This window comes from Oenanthe melanoleuca, chromosome 4 (assembly GCF_029582105.1).
Source record: "Oenanthe melanoleuca isolate GR-GAL-2019-014 chromosome 4, OMel1.0, whole genome shotgun sequence".
In the NCBI taxonomy this organism is placed as follows: domain Eukaryota; kingdom Metazoa; phylum Chordata; class Aves; order Passeriformes; family Muscicapidae; genus Oenanthe; species Oenanthe melanoleuca.
In genome coordinates this window covers 48,110,400-48,127,507 of record NC_079337.1, presented here as the reverse complement: position 1 = coordinate 48,127,507, position 17,108 = coordinate 48,110,400, and the positions used below count along the sequence as shown (strand labels likewise).

The window sequence follows — 17,108 nt, the reverse complement described above, 5'->3', positions numbered from 1 at the left end:
CAAGTTAGAAACAAAATTGTGTAACAAAAGTTAAATACATTTACAATGAATGGAAATAATATTTATTGTTTCACTAAGAAAAAACAAGTGAAATTCCATTAGAAATATTCTTAATCTGTTTCCTCATACAAGTTTTCATCAGCTTTTAACAGGTCAATGCTAACGGCTGCCCTGAGGTTAGCCCAGAACAGGGCATGCTTGCTCCTCTCCTTCGGCCACTCCAGGTACGTGCGCTTTGCCATGAGAGCTTTCAGCTTGTGGTACCTGGCAGGGATAAGGTACGGAGGGATGGGCTCCAGCAAAATGAGGATCAAGCTGTTGGAATTCTCACTGAATAACTTGTGATGGGCAAAGTACAGCTCATAGTGACACCACTCGCTCTGCACAAAGTTGGGAGACAGCACGAAGATCGACTTGTAGCTCTTCTCAATGCAGTTAATGATGTTCTCCACAATGCTCTTGCCGGGGATGAAGTTTCTCTCGTGCTGGCACAGCTGCACGCAGCCCTCCCCCTTCTCCAGGTGGGGATCAGCTCGTTCTTCACCCACGGCGAATCGCGCTCGCTGTAGGAAATGAACGCGTGGAATCGCAGAGCGCTGCCCTGATCCCCGGGGGGGGCTGTGCCGAGCTCTGCGCTTCGTCTGCGTCCACTGCCAGGTCATGCGCACGTACCACGGCACGTCCAGGTAGATGCACAGAAAGGCCACCGCGGCCACCAGCAGCAGCGTCAGCAGCAGGGCTGTCGCCAGCAGCAGCGCCGTGTTGCAGGCCAGCAGGCTCAGGTGGAAGTCCTGGAGCTGCGTTCCTCGCAGGCTCTCCGGGTACTCGCACTCGTACGCCGCCGGCCAGCCGAACAGCTTCCCCCCCGCCCGCCGCTCCAGGCGGATAAAGGCCTGCAGCTCACAGGAACACTTGAACGGGTTGTGCCCGGCCTGCAGCTCCCTGACCCTCGGGCAGCTCTGGAAGAACTCAGCGGAAGGGGTCAGCATCGAATTCATCTCCATGTTGAGGAACTGCAGCGATGGAAAGCCACTGCACCCCGGCAGGTCAGCCAGCCTGTTCGAAGCCAGGTTCAGCTCTTCCAAGCATTGCAGCTCCACCATCCCCCTGGGGACATTGCTGATCTGGTTGTTCTCTAGGCTGAGTTTCCTGACGTTGGCTGGCAAGCACCCAAACACGGCATCGGCCAGCTGGTTGGAGGACAGGTCCAGCTCAGTCAGAGACTCAGCCCACGGGCACTGCGCCTTGGCTCCATCGTGCCGCAGCAGGTTGTTGCTCATGTCCAGGTATTTCAGGGATTTCATACGGCTGGTCATGGAGCTTACCTTGAGAAGGCTCTCTAATTTATTCTTCTTCAAGATCAATGTCTCCAGCTGATGTAGGTTGTCACATTCTTGAAAAAGTAAATCTGTTAACTCATTCTTAAAAAAATTTAGGTATCGAAAGCGACTCTTAGATGAAGGACATAGCATATGTATCATCTCTGAATCAGCTATTGTCATGTCTTCAATATTCATGTTTGCAAATATTTCGTATAGATCATCCTGTGAGAAGTATAAATCCGTGATTATAGTTTTCTTCATTGTCAATGCTTTCATAGAGGTACCTGAATAGTCAAACTTATATCTTTTAACGTCTAACAGTTGTGTTACATTGTTAGTATTAAAGTATTGAATGGATGAGTGCCATACAGTCTGAAAAATTTCCATAAGAGCATTCCAATTCACTGACACATTTGTCAGTGTCAGATTTTGTAACTTGGATCCTTGTCTGAAATTAGATAATAAAGCTACCAATTTTTTTACATTTTTATTTGTGATTTCTGACAATGACAGGCTTTCTGTAGTATTCTGTATCACAACCCAACCATAATCAGTTTTGGACTGATGACTTTTTCCATACAGGAGTGGCAGGCTGTCAATTTTTTTGTTAGAACCATCTTCTGGAAAATTGTTAGAAACCGATGTAAAGAGTTCATCTTCCATGGATAGGCTGACATAGTTCCAAAAAGTTAATGCAAACAGACACTTGTAAAGAAAAAACTTTCTGAGAAAGCTCATATTTTGTGTTATACTGTTTTCTGTTTCCTTGGAGATGCTCAGTACTTTTCTTAACTGTCCATCTTTGTTCTAATCATGCTGGAAAACAAAGAAACACTAGCAAAAATCAGATTGTATTATTAAGCAGCTGTGCAGGAACCATCAGAGAGAGAGATTTTTTTAAGGCTACAATTTCTCATTTCTCCTTTTGATTCAAAAAGCAATTATTTTCTACAATCATTCAGGAGAGACATTCTTTATTTACAAAACACCACTGAAATTTTTATTTGCTCATTATGGTGTATTTAACAGATAAAGAATAGGTTTTTCACAAAACATGTCTGATTTCATAGGTGTCTAAAACTTGCTGCTTACTTATAGAATTACTGCTGTGATACAGTGTATTATGAAGGCTTCCTAAACTGTGTAATACACTTTGATTAGAAAGTACAATAATTGGGGTCAGCACAGTCATCCTCTCCTCAGATTCTCTCTTAAGGGATCTGAACTGGACTCAGAGACATTATTTAAAAATGTACTTTTGACAGTAACACTTGGACTGAAACATAGGATGAAGGTTCAAGAGCCTGAATCAAAGAAGTCCTTAGATAGCTGAGATTGGATCATCAGTGCTTCTTTTAACTGGGGAAACTGGGGCAAGGGTAGAATGATCTATATTTATGCCTTGGGAAAGTCCACAGAAGAGTTCACTTCTTGTCTGAGCTTGAGCATTTCCTGAATTTAGACTCTGAAGGTGGGGTGCTCACATGTCTGGTTTTCAGGTGTACACAGAGAACACCAGATATACACAGGGAATATTTGCAGGCTACACCAAAATACATTAGTTATAGAACCCCTGAACATAAAATCCAGCTGTGATCTAAGGATCTAAGGACACTGACCTCAAATATCTCTGTTGTGAAAGAGAGGTTTGTTTAAACAGACTTTAGAGTGAAAAAATCGTAACTGTGCCTTTGGTTTTCCCTATTAGAGGTATTTTTTTTTTTTTCTTTCTGAATGTAGAAGTTTAGGGTAACCAGCCTCCCTTTGTTTAAGTCAGCCATTGAGAATACTGTTTTAAATCTCTATTTAGGTATTGCATAAATCCATTAGACCGTCCCTCCAAAAGAGGAACTGGTAAGATCTTGGTTAACACTTTTACATTTGTAAATCTTATTTAAAGTTTTTTTTCCAGATTTATAATATCTTTTTATTTCCTCTTCTTTCCCCTTCCCTCCCATTAATTTTAAATCATTGTGTTGCCTGAAGTTTCCCATAGTACTTATTACTGACTGCACTGGCATTCAACTTTCCCTTGATATTGAAGGAGCTAAATTGTGAGTTTATATTTCTAATTACTATACAATGAGACAGAAGCTATTATCTGATGGACTAATTCACAACTTCAAGGACTACATTCACTGCACCACTAACCAATTCTCATTTGGAAAAATTATACGCATCACAGCCCTCAAAAGCATTTCGGCATATTCAGTCCTGTTCTTCCAATTGTTTGGGCAACTCTACTAATGTGGTTATAATTAAACAAAGTATGTAGCTTCAAGAGAAATCTGAAAAAAAAAATCTATCTTTAAATCATTATTCCTTCTTCGGATAAAATTTCAGCAATGTCCATGGGCTAGATGAAAAAAGGTATGATTCTTCTACATGTGTTTTATTTTCTTTGTCATTCATTTATCCTAGCAGTCAGTCAAATTATTTATGAGTAACTTCGAACTTTCTTTAGAATATCCTATGAAGCAACACAAGTAAAAACTTTTATAACATATAACCTGTGATTTGAGGGCTAATGCTGTAGAAATTATCCTTTATAGTCATATCGCTTTTAACTCAGAAGTATTCTCATGTCTTCAATCTTGATAAAAAAAGCTTAATCAAGAAAAGCAATCAAGGAAGGTAGGCAAGCCAAGAGCATAACAAGAAAGTGTCCTGTTGCTTAAAAAGTGAGGGGAGAGAGAAAAAATGAGATTTTAAGAGTTTTTCCAATATAAAATTGGTATAAACTGACTAAAGTTCCATGTAAGGAATATACAGAATATATTTAGTTAAGACAGTTCAGTATTAAGGCATGCACTTCACAAGTTACCAGCATAGCAAAAAACTCTAATGTTACAAACATGCCTTTCACAAGAATGAAACACATGATCAAGTTAGATCCATTCCTGAACTGTAGAAAAACTATTGCCATCACTCTGCCCCCCTCAACTATAGGTGTAGTGCTAATAAAAAAGAACTGTTACTTGGACAGTTTCTTTGAATAAATATTCCAAACACAAGCAACTTTACCATTGTTGCTTAGCCATACAGTTGAAAGAACACCATACACCTGCTATGGAAAACAAGGCTCATTTTCAAGTAAGATAGAGAATATAAAACAATTCCAGCTAACTAGCCTTACCACAAAGTCAACAAAATTAAAATTTTCTCACCAGAAATCCCTGCTGTCCGAAAACGTTTTCAGGAAAACACAAAAAGAAAACTTCCCGTAACTCTATCCTACTGAGTAACAATACTTAGGAACGCCCAAGTTTTTATACACGTTTGTGCCATCTACTGACAGCTTGTGAAGTGGCATTTGCTTTTCTCCAGATGTATTTTTCACATACATTAATGTAATATCCCCACTATATTATTATTGAACTTTCTGTTTTTATGCTTTGCAATATATTAAACAGGAGAAAAATGAATATTTTTACCAACTTTCTATTTTTATTAAATTAATATGAAAATAAGTACTTCTTTTGAACAAGACATTCAAACATCTTCTTATCTAAACTTAATAATTACCTAAGTCTATATGCGTTATTGTAATTTTTTGTCCATTTTGCTGTACCAATTTAGTTGTCAGGCTCTCATAAAGACTGGTTAATAAAAGCACCATTAGTCTTAGTTGAATTTCCATTTAATGGGAATGGAATAATAATCCCGCTCCTGCTCCAGCAGTGTAGTCATTGGGTAAAACAGTGAACATGGAAACACTGAGTGAGGTTTGGTATGGTTTTTTTTTTTAATTAAAACAGAGCAGTGACCTTGGTACTGAATGCCCAAACACAGGGTTATTGTACTGGCAAAGACATAAACCAATTCTCCTTATTTCTGTATAATGTGTGTTAGAAATTCCGCCATTGCTGAGATCTAAATACAGAACTGCCATACTATAACCTACATTTCTGGGTTAGCATATCATAACACATTCATGATTTAATATTTCAATGATTCAGGAAGCAGAGAAAATAATCTAAAAACTACTTGTTTACTTTGAAATCTATTCTGTAGATTATATTTAATTTCTGAGCCTCAAGTGAAAAGAGGTCATCCAAAAACGAAATGGAAAGATAGGACAGGTAGTAAGCAACAGAATATGGAAAATTCTCTGTTATAATTCTGATGAGTCATATAGCAGTACTCTATGATTTTATGATTCATTCTCCATTTCTGTCAATTCAGACAAGACTATGCACAGCTGATTTCCAAATGATACCTTATAATGCTGCTACATACAAACCTCCCCATTGCCTGCTCTTAGCTGGAAAGACTTTGCTATCCATCCTTAGGATGAGATAAAATCCTAAGGTCATCCTAATACCTTGCTTCCACCAAATATTTGTTCCTGTTTTGTAATGTAACAGCTGAACTGCTTGAACTTAGCCTACATATTTCTGTGCTGAATACAGAACCAGACATATTGGTACTATGTATTAATTGCTGTAAGATAGAGAATCTCATTCCAGAGGATCTCTTCAATTCAGTGACAGTGTGACTGCCACTGGCATTTTGTATGCCTATGCACTATAAAAACAGATGAACAATACATTAAACAGCAAAATAAGCATATTACCATTAATTGCACACCATTAACCCTTCAGATTTACCACTCAGATTTACCAGTGCAATCACTGGAGGTAGATTAATACAGTCCATGAATACCTTGCATACTTCCATGTTCTGTTAAAAGTAGCCAAATGTCTTTTCACCTTTCTTTATATTTATCTCTTTATTAAAAGGCAGGTATCTTTTCTGAAACCCATTAGAAAGATGATGACAGAGTAGTAATAAATATCAGTGACACCTGAGATGAGTAAAAGTGTTCAGTCTCTAATGCTTATTTATTCCAAAAACATTTGCAATATTACCATACTGAAACAATAAAAGTGAAATAAATTACTGAAAATTGAAAGAGAAAAAAATTAGAAGATGCTAAGTGCAAAAGTCTTAAATTAAAAAAGTAGTTTAGGAACTTACAAAATGTATGCACCCTTATATACAGACAGACATTCACATTCATGTGCATATAATGTTAATTTCATCCTTAGGTGATCACTTTGTGTTACAACAGTGATTAACTATGTCTTGCATTAATAATGCCTTGCAGTTCTATAATATGCATGGTTATATAAAGAATCTGCAAAACTGACAGCACAAGATCCACATAACAGTCAAAATTATTATCTGTCGTGGTTTAAACAATCTCCAGCTACTGTGATTCCTCCTAAGATACTACTTTTACTCTTCCACAAGCTCCACTTAAAAGCAGAGGGAAATCCCTAGGGCTGCTCTTGGATTTCCTTTTCAATAAATATATCTAACATTAATAAATTACCCAGCACTCCCTGATGCTTAAATTTTCACTGAAAGGACTTCAAAAGAAACTTACTACAAACACTTGGTCTGCTACCTACTACCTTAATGAGAAACTTCAGAGACTTAGACCTGGTAAATGTCTAAGTCACATAGGATAATCAATATTTGTGAAACATACTTGAGAACTGGGGCTTTGTTTTGTGACCTCTTGTAGTAGCACTCCTCAATGGCTCAGAATGTGCTGGTTTGCCTCTTGTGTCAAAAGTCACTTCTCTCGTTGGCAGATTAGTGATAGAAATTATGCTATTATGAACCAGGGAATTGCCTTTCATCACTGCAAACGGCATGCTTCGCCTTAAAATGAGGTGGCAAAAAGAGGCAGAGAAACAAGAACCACAGGCTGTTGGGAAGAGCCTGAAACCTGAAACTTGCGCAACCAAGTGTTTGCGCAACCAACGACTGGAAATGTGTGCACGCACCGCCGGCGTCTGTCAGGGGCATTTCCTGCAAACACAGCGGCAACGGAGCTACAGCTCGGTTTAATTCCGCAACCCCACGGGTCTGTAGGTGTTCACTTTGAGGAAAATAAATTTAAAAAAAAAATATTATGCCAGCTCAGCAATTGGACTAATTTGGACATTTTCTCTCAGAGGATGGTTGAGCACCGAACCGGCTTCCCAGCGAAGTAGCCACAGCACTAAGTTTGACCGAGGCCAAGGAGCGTTTGGAGACAATGCTCTCAGGCACGTGGTGTGATTCTTGGGATGTCCTGCACAGGGCCAGGAGTTGGACTCGTTATGCTGACAGGTCCCTTCCAACTCGGCGTATTCTATGATTCTATGAAATTCACCCCTTTTCGGCCTCAGCGAGGACGCGGGGGTGCCGCCAGCCCTGAGGGAAGCGCTGCCGCAGCCGCGCCCGACGCTCGGGGCCGGCGCTTCCAGGCGGTGCCGCCGGGCCCGGCCGCGTCCCGCGCGCCGACGGCCGTGAGGGGCGCCCATGGCGGCTCCCCGCGCTGGGCCAGAGAAGCCTGGAGCCCGGGGACGGCTCGGCAGCGGCGTGGCTCTGCTCCTTTACCGCAGGCGGCCGCCTCACACAGCCGGAAGGAGAGCGGGGGACAAAAGGCAGCCCTCCCTCCTCCCTGGGGCCGGCCCGGGCTGCCTGGCCCGCTCTGCCTCCTCCCCCCGCTGCTGCCGACGTGGCGGGGCGGGGAAGGGAAGGAGCCGGGGGCGCGCCGGTCGGGGCACTACTGAGCGGTAAGGAGCGCGGCGATTTCTGCATTTTCTGCTGCTTTTGACAGTGGCTGCGCCACACAGCTCTGACCCAGAGGGGAATTTCGAAAAGGGAACAAAAGAAAAGGAGAAGCGGGAAGCTGTGGCCGCTGCGGGCTGGCGGGAGCGGCTCCCCGGCTGCTCCTGCCCCGCCTGGGGCAGGGGGCAGAGGGCAGCGGGCAGGGGAGCTGCCGGCGGCGGGCGCCAGGGGAGGTTCGCCCTCTCTCGCCGTGCCCGCAGCGTCCCGCGGAGGAGGAGCGACAGGGAGCATCGAGCGAGAGGGGAGCGAGGTGCTGTGGCCAGAAAAGTTATTCCTCCCTCCCGCTCGGGGACGGTGATTGGTGCCCGGCGGCGGCTGGGCTTTGCTTTCCAGGAGAGGTGAAACTCTTCCGACGGACGCTCGGCAGGTGCCGCCACCGCCGGCCCCTCAGCGCGGCTGGTCGGTGCAGGCCGGGCACTCCCCTGACCCGGGCCGGGCTGGCCTTCGCATCTACCTCACCAACTCCCCGTAGAGTAGTTCCCTTTGGGCGGAGCTGTCCGAGTTGATTTGGATCCGGACAGTCTCACGGGTGACCACGGCTCCTGTGTTCTGACAGACGCGGTAATTCGCTGTTACTCGCCGCGCTCCTGGAAGGAAGGTTCAGCAGGGACCGTGGCCCGAGTGGTACCCAAAGATGACCCAGTACTGCAAAAATTCGTTTGCACGTCTGTGTGGTCCTTTAAAAGTGCCGAGCTCAGACCTAAGGCCCATTCAAAATTATGAAGTCTGTGTGTGAAGGTTTTACAGGTTTTAATGATGGAATTTTGTTGACAAATAAAAACTGTTTCTTAGATGATGCTTCCCATCACACAGCGAGTAATGTTAAAATAATAGCAATGCTTCGCTACACTAAAGCATTTAATATTTACTGAATTTTTAATGGCCATCTATCAAATGCAAAGATTCTGACTTGAGAATTCATGTTTTCTGAAGATAATTAAGGTACAGTGTAAGCTGAAGTAATACAAGTGGTAGCAAGTGCTTACTTTTTTACTTATGTTTCTTGTTCACTGATCCAAAGTGCTACTCTTGGAACTGTTTAAACAAGTGATCTACTTTCACATTAGATAAACAGGCTGCTAAAACTATAGATATATATACTTCTATAGATCTTAATAAAATTTACTCATTTAAATACATGCTTCTCTTGCAAATTTCTCCTGAATACCGGTTATGTTTTAGTTTTCGCCATTTTTCCTCCTGTTTTTCAGTCTCTCATAGAACCTCCATTCTTCTTGACAGATGCAAACCAGATGAGCCATATTTAGTTAATATGAGAGTCAATGAAAAGGCAGCATCTACAGAGGGGACTGTACAAGTCTTTTTATGCCATGGAACTCAACGTTTTGCAAGCTCTCTGTCAAGGATTGTCTTCTGAGTGCCAAGTATACTATTGTTACCAAAAAAGAAGTGTTAATAATCACAGACCAGCAGTCCTTTTGGACTCTGGCAGTGCCACTCCTTAATCAGCTGCAGAGCTTACTCTATGGCTTTATCTTTCCCCATCAGGATCCTTAGCCTGATGACTGCACAGTGGTGGAAAATACCTCCAAAATTACATTGGAAGATAAGGAAAAAATAATAGAAAACTGGTTCATAACTTACAAAAAAAAAATAAAAAATCAGTAACTACTCCATGCAAGCTTACTTTGACTTCAAAACTGAAGTTTAATCACACAGCTGGAATTTTAGGAGATGGCAAGAAGTATTGCACTCCCCGAAGAGCTAGACTTTGGGACAAGTGAAAAGTGTGAGCAATGTCTCTATGCTACGGTTGTGTCTGTGAAATAGCTCTAGGGCCCATGGACTGTCATATTCAAAGATTGTGCCCCTTTTCAAACATGTGAATATCACCACAATCCTTCCCTCTATCAGTCAGTAGGCTGTGTATGTCGCAGTGATGAAAGGGAGAGCAAGAGCTGCTTGGCTACTGCAGCTCAGATTATTTTGTTTTGCAATGGTCTTTCATACACACCTGAGAGTGAGTATAGAAATTAACCACGTGGAAACTCTTACATTTGATTTCTCCTGACAAATTAATATCCTTTCACCCTCATTAAACCATTTTTGGAAAACAGCAATGCTGTTCTTCGTATCTGAATGGGATCCTGCAGAGTGAGTGGAATATTTACAGTATTATCCTGATACCAGTGCCAGCGTGATGCATGTGCCACAGGGCTTCATGCTTTGGGAGGTCTTACATCAAGGCTGTATTGTTTTTCAGCAGTAGCATATGGTAAACACTGTGTATTTTATAATAAACACTGAGATGTTTATGGTACCTAAAAGACTTTACTTTCTGTATTCAGAACTGAAAATGTCTGAAGACATCTCTGATGGCACCCCATCCGAAGAAAAACCTGAAGTAATGGAAATGCCCAGCAATGAAGTATTGCCTCATGAATCAGTACCACAGCTTGCAGAAGCTGAGATCTTGCATGAATCTTCTCAAGATCAACACGGACAGGTCACTCAGAATGTCAGTAATAGAGAGGAAGGAGACATATTGGTTAATGAAAACCCTTTGACTGAAAAACTCGTTGACAGCCTGCCTTCCAGTGAAGAGACAACTGCAGACATGCCCACTGAGTGCATTGAAACTGTAAGCCTTGATACAGAACCTGAGTTGGAAGAAACACTGCATGAGCAAAGCAATCCAGTAAGCAATGCTTTCTTTTCTGTACAAGCCCTCATCTCCCTGCGTTGTAAGGACAGAATTTTGTGTCGTGTATGTGCTGTTTTTCAAAAAAACCTAGGGAGTTATGCAGAAAACCTGCATAGGGATAAATTAAATTGTAACACCAAGCTTTTGAAAACTGGGAATACTTTAATTTCACTTTGCCAGTATGATATTAATTTGGTTTTTCAAGTCTGGTTGCAATAGAACTTGCATTGGGTAGAGGTGATATGTTGCTGGAGACTTTCTTGAGACAACAGTTTATTAACATGATTTAAATATGGAATACTGATAATTGCTTAGCACTACCTGTTACTGTAAAAGGTGTGCAGTACCTCCTCTGGCTGTGTTTTTATTGAAATCAGGTGTTGGGAGTTTCTCTGTGCACATCTACTGAATTACACGTGTGAGGAGACTTTGGAAGAGATGCCTCCAACTCTGGCTCCTGCCTCCAACCCAGAAAGGAGACAGGTTCCTGCCTCTCCCTAATATTAGCCCTAATAGGGGCTATAGGATTGGCCTGAGGAAATATTGGGACATCTGTAAAGACATCTCTGGAGTTTAAGGCTCTTCCAGGAATAGATGATGTGAACTATGCTTCTGCTTTTTTTTTGTGCACAGGTGTTTAAACTCCCTGTAATACCCAATCTATCATCATCTATGAAATGCCAGACTTTTTTGCCTGATAGATTCTTTGTGTTTCCTCTTGCCTTTTCAGAACAAGATTTTTAGACAGTGAAGTAACATTTTTATTTTTATAGGCTGCAGACTCCTCATCTAAAGCAAGTAGATGGGGAGCTTGGGGTACCTGGGGAAAGTCTCTCCTGTCATCAGCTTCTGCCACAGTGGGTAAGTGTTCAGCTGGTAAAGTGTGTGGAAATAATTAATGATTTCTTGTGTCATTAGACAGATTAGTATTGCATCTTAAGGATTCGTAGACAATTTTGCCTTGATAAGCTTGGGAAGCATGATTTTTTAAAAGAGGAAGATGGACCTTCCTAATTATTCAAATTATGGACAAGGTGCTAAGCTTGTTTGTAAAGTTAACGAATTACTTGTTTGTGACTTCTTCATAGAAAGGATCCATAATCCAATACAATTTCTATCAGCCAAAGGCTTATGGTTTCTCAAGTCAAAGCAAGCCAGATTCGTGCTCATGTATGTTAATGGTTTGTATGCCAGGTTTGACTCCTGCCTACACAACATGAACTCACTTCTAGTAAATCATTCCAGCTTTCATTGACACCCAGTGAAACTGTCACACTGCCACACTGGTTTTCAGCAGTAGAACAATGTATTGAAACATGGGCCCCTATAATCTCATTTCCAATAGTAGGTCAGTACAGCGAAGTCAGTAGGTCAGTCTTGTGAAGGCTTTAAGTAAAACTTAATTCTTGCTCTTTGAAAACTCACAGACAAAAAGCAAAGCATAGAAGTAGGTAGTTACCAGTGGGAAATAATTTCTCACAAACCAGAAATGTTTTGTAGCAAAAAAAATCTGTTAGTCAGTTCTCATAAAGGATCCAGAGAACACCTTTAAAAGATGAACCTAGGAATTAAAATTAATTACTGTTTACTAAAAATGAGCTCAATAGAAATACTGGTTTTATGATCCCATATAAAAATAAATAATTCTCTTTATCTCCTCGGTTTCATGGACAGTAAATGGTTTCTGTCTGTTTCTCAGAGGAAGAACATTTCCTTGCCCTCTTTTTTCACTAGCATCCACAGTCAGGATTACAAAACTGCATTTTCTTTCAGACAGTCCAACCTTTCTAGTCACATTCAAAATGGGTTTCTAGGGTGTGTGGAACAAGCTTGTTTGTAGGCAGTTGGTAAGGTCATGTGATGTCTGTTTTGAATTGGCATGTCATCACCATGAATATATATTTTTAGGATTGTTATTGTCTAAAAATGAGCTTTTTTGTTCCAGTTGGAACAAGTCAAGTTGCCTTGGAAAAAGAGCATCCACATGCAGAAAAGGAAAATTTTAGAACAATTTTAATTCAACATCAAAAGGGTTGCACTATTTCACACTGAAGATCCACCTACTATTTAGCTTCTGGCAGTGACCAAGAACAACTAGGAGAGTGCACAAAACCAGATGTATATAAAGCAGCAGTTCCCACTGTTTTCCTATTTCCTGGAATCTGCAGCATAGACAGACTTTCTGACCCTGGGATCAGGGTAGATTGAGTTTCCATGTTATTGTCTAATAATTTTGAATCTAACTTTGTGAATTTATTAAAAAAGATAGACTTTGAATTAAGAAATCAAATGTACATTCTTCCATGTTTTCTGAACCCAAGGTAACTTTGGAAGACCAAATAGCTAGTCTTAGATTTGTTTCAAGAAATCAATGCACCACGTGATATTTTACATTCCTGATACAGAGGGCTTATTTCCTAGTTGTTTATTATGAAAACTTGTGCTTGATCCTGTGAAATATTTGCTGTCTCTCACTGTCATGGACAGGATATGGTACAGTGTAGTCAACATATTTCCTTCAGTATGATAATTCCCTAATGAGATATATGGAAAAAAATTAAAACTATTAATATCTGATCAGTTCAACAAACCGTTCATCTCCTATTCCACACCAGAAAATAGTTTTGCTGTTGGCAAGTCCATTGTAAAGTTGGTATTCCTTCAGTGTAGCAAATTCTGTCAGTAAAACTGCCTTCTTGGAGTTAAGACTTAGCAGCAACACCTTCAGTCTGTGATTTTTCTGCTGTTCTGTCATCATATTGTACAACACAGCTGCTTGTCTGGTGAAATATGACCAATATTTACTATTCCTTATATTGTTCTTCAAAATCATGCTTCATAAACATAGCAGAAACAGTTTGAGGTGGACTAAATAACATCTTAAAAGCTTAAACAAATACATTCTGCTTTTAATAAAGAGTATTGTAGACCAGCCAGGGTTGGACAGTGCCTTGAAAAGTCATCTAGTCAAAGCTTTTGGGGAAAGGCTTTGTGCATCTAGATGAGATTATCTAGCATATTGTCCAGTCACATCTTGAAAACCTCCAGCAATGGAGACTCTATCATATCCCCGGGTAGGATTTTCCTTCTTACTGTAATTAATTTTTCTTGCATTCCTACCTGTTTAAAACTAAGTTAAAATGTTGTTCCAATGATCTCAGTTTCATTATCCTTCAAATACTGATAGAGAATTCACAACCAGATCAGCATTTTTAATGCATGGCTATAATTTTTTTAGCACAGCTAATTTTAGTTCCCGATAATAGTGTCCATATAATTTGTATCTCATCCTCCCTTAAGTAACTCTGCACATACAGCCAGGAATTGTTTTGGTGGTATTTTTTATTTCAAATAAAATATCTGTTGTCTTTGAACTGATTTTGACATTATTTGGATTGAGGTCCCCACGACAAGACAGATGTGATACTCAACACAACAGAATCTGTAGGCCTTTGGATTAGTTTCAGTCTGAACCATGTTAAGGTCTTAACACTAGATGTCACGCTAAGCAAACCACTGAATCAGCTTCATCAATGAGGTGTAGAGATTTCTTTTTTTAAAAAAAGGTACAAGAAAGTTAGTTCCTCCTTGTGGAACCGCAATAGAGCAGAACCGCTGAAATAGTTGCTGGAATTATGAGGTGGGAGAAGAAGGCTCACTGTGATATTGCAGAACAACTTGTGCTAATTATTACCATTTTAATATCTTTTCAATTGTGTTTTTTGTAGTAAGTCAGCCATTGCACAATGCAGTCTTGTAAAAGTGTTGATAAAGCTATCATTCTCAAGAGGGTGACTATTACAGCTAAATCATGGGTAGTAGCCACTGAAATGTCTAGTCCCTCATCTGTCTTTTCCTTGCATGTTTCTTCCTTCTTCCTGCACCAGCAGTTCCTCTGAGTTCCCTCTGATCCAGTTCAGGAAGCTAAACTGATATAAGGATAACTCTAGAGGAAAGAAAAATCCATTTTCTGTCCCTTCAGTTCTGTGAACTGACTCTTTGAGACCAGTTTCAGGGCAAGCAGAAGGGACAAGCATGGAAGATGTGGTGGAGTAGAAGCTCCCATAACTGTACCAAGAATCCATTAGGTTAGCTTAGCTCTAACAGCTAACTCTTTATCCCCAGAGTTTATGTGAGGCAAAACATATTTTCAGTTTGTACTGGCAGCTTGTGACTTGCATTTTTAAAACAGCTTCTATGCTTTAAAGCGTGACTCTTAGGTTTTTTCCAACTAATCTATTGCTAGCTTAATGCAAGTGACCACCTTCTGCAGGGCTTTCTTTTCATATGCTGTGATGTTTTAAATGAGGTATGGCATTCATAAGGTGCTGAAGTTATGGTGTGATGAGCTGCATTTCCAAGCAAAGTCTGTTCCCTGTCATGCTGTATACAAATGCTTCACTCTGTGTAAGTATAAAGTGTTCTACCTTTAGGGCTGTTGCTAAGACTAGCACTTGGCAATTCATTCACATGGTAAAAGTAATAAAAAAAACAAACAGCTGTTTGAATCAAATGATCCCTGAAATTCATACTATAAGGCTGCATAATGCATCATTCTAATGTATTGTTTGTAATTAATGTTCTGCTATCTTGATTATTTTGTTCTTGTGTATATTCTCATCTAGCTCCTCAACTATGAGAATGGCACATGAAAATATCAGACACCCGTAGTTCTCCCTGGTGTACTGAAATGCACTTCTTGTCACTCAGTATGACAGAACAAAATGTCACTTGAGGTGCCACTGTATTCATGAGCTTGGATATTATTGCACATGAGTATGTCTAATAATCATCATTGCATTGCTTAAGTTGACTTCTGTGTGGAACAGAAATGCCAGTGCTGCAGATAATGTGGAACTGAAGTACTCAAACATTGCAAATGTCTTTTCTATTCTCTATAGATACTATTCCCCTCTTGCAAAATAAAGTACAATAATACAAAAAGAAGGCTGGGTGTTATGCTTGTACTTTAGTTAATGCTTGTACTTTATGTGATCATAAAGAGGATAGTTAATCTCTTCAGACTTTTTTTTTTTATTTCATAGATTCAGCTGGTTAAGGGAAAACTGCTTTAGGTTGAAATCATGGTGGTCACAACTGTTTTGTAAATAACACTTTAGGGTTGCTGTAGCAGCAAAGCCCTTTTTTATAGTTGCTCCTTTTTAAGAATGCTGAATGCAAGTAACAGATGGAAGGAAATGTGGATGTTTTTGGGGTTGGCAGTTCGTTTTGCTTTCTTCATGTCTTTTAACATGGGCTTATAGTCTAGAAGAGACTGAGAACCAATAAAATGGTGTAACACCCTTTATGCTTACTGGTATTATTCAAACCTTTTATGCTTGCAATAAGGAGGTCTGAATCTAGTCTCATTTACTAGGTTAATTGGAGTGATTCCTGATTTATAGACTAGATAGCATAGGTATTGTAAGAATCTAGCTTGTTTTTTTGTTTTAACTGCAAGGAAGAGAAATTTTCTGAAGACTTGAATGAATGGAGTGCCAATAGGAAAGCCTAAGAGGGAACACAATGGGATCTCACTTTTTAATGTACAAAACCAGAGCACAGCTGGATTTTCCACATCTCTATACTTCATGTAGTGGAGTGATTCTCTTCCAGCCAGTTTCAGGTTCCTCAGTTTCTCATCTGGTGAAAGATGCTTCATTAAGGCATCAGTCTTCATCTTTAGCTTGGGCCAGATGAGGCTTCACTCATGTTACTAGACTAAATTTTGATCAGTTCTTCATTAGATGTGCTCCCATGGTAGGACACAGGTTACAAAGGCAGTGTGGCAACCGGGAACAAAATCTCAAACTCCTCCCCATCTGTACCACTGAGTCAGAGTCCAATTGACTGTGAGTACTAGATGGACAAGGGATCAGTGATTCCTACACAGAGCATTTTAGGACATAGAGAGCTGCCTCCAGAGGTGTCTGTTTGCCTCTCTCAGCTCTGCAGGGCATCCAGAGCTTCTAAGCTGGGAGGTGGAAGGTAAGATACCTTGCAGCGAAATGGCATGTATCTGACTGAAGCATTTGTGAGTGCAGTAATCTGGCCTTGGGCAGATCAGGCAAACCAAAAGGCAGTTCATGTTGTTAGGCAGTGTTAGCAAAACCTTCCTTTTCAAATGAAAGATCCCAGCCAGGAACATGAACGATAATATTCTATGAAAATTGCCTGCCAATAGAAAGACAAGGAGCCATAGAGGCAAGAGAAACAAAAGCAACAACACAGGGAAAAAAAGCACGCTTTATTCCAAAAGCTCACGGTTAACAATGCACATTGCCCATTCTGTTTACTGTTACAGAAGAGTAAAGGGAGATGTCAGAGGTGTCAGCTCAGTTGCATTAGCACACCCAGTATAACAAAATGCGTGCATCTTTAAATTGTAGGCTTATCTCCCATGACCTCTTTTAATTCTGTGCCTTTTGAAATTACAAATAATCATTTTCATTTCCAAGGCAACACGTTTTTCTGCCCTGTTTGTGCATGTA

The 17,108-nt window shown here is 40.6% G+C and overlaps 2 protein-coding genes across 3 annotated transcripts in view; one reads left to right on the top strand and one right to left on the bottom strand.

Annotated features, from left to right (window-relative positions):
- Positions 1-46: 46 nt before the first annotated feature.
- On the bottom strand, positions 47-4,573 carry LOC130252627 (toll-like receptor 1). Its single transcript, XM_056490400.1, is given in 4 exon segments — positions 47-523; positions 526-607; positions 609-2,138; positions 4,490-4,573. Coding segments are annotated over 3 exon segments (1,947 nt in total). The 5' UTR covers positions 2,061-2,138; positions 4,490-4,573; the 3' UTR covers positions 47-110.
- A 3,245-nt stretch (positions 4,574-7,818) lies between these two features.
- Positions 7,819-17,108, top strand: part of FAM114A1 (family with sequence similarity 114 member A1) — a 30,046-nt gene continuing 20,756 nt past the window's right edge. The window contains exons 1-3 of one of the 2 annotated variants that reach the window (XM_056489582.1): positions 7,819-7,897; positions 10,262-10,611; positions 11,391-11,478. In XM_056489582.1, the coding sequence (XP_056345557.1) occupies positions 10,270-10,611; positions 11,391-11,478 (430 nt within the window). In that variant the 5' untranslated portion in view covers positions 7,819-7,897; positions 10,262-10,269. Of the gene's footprint in view, positions 7,898-10,261; positions 10,612-11,390; positions 11,479-17,108 lie in introns of those variants that run through there. The other variant, XM_056489583.1, reaches the window with a different exon arrangement.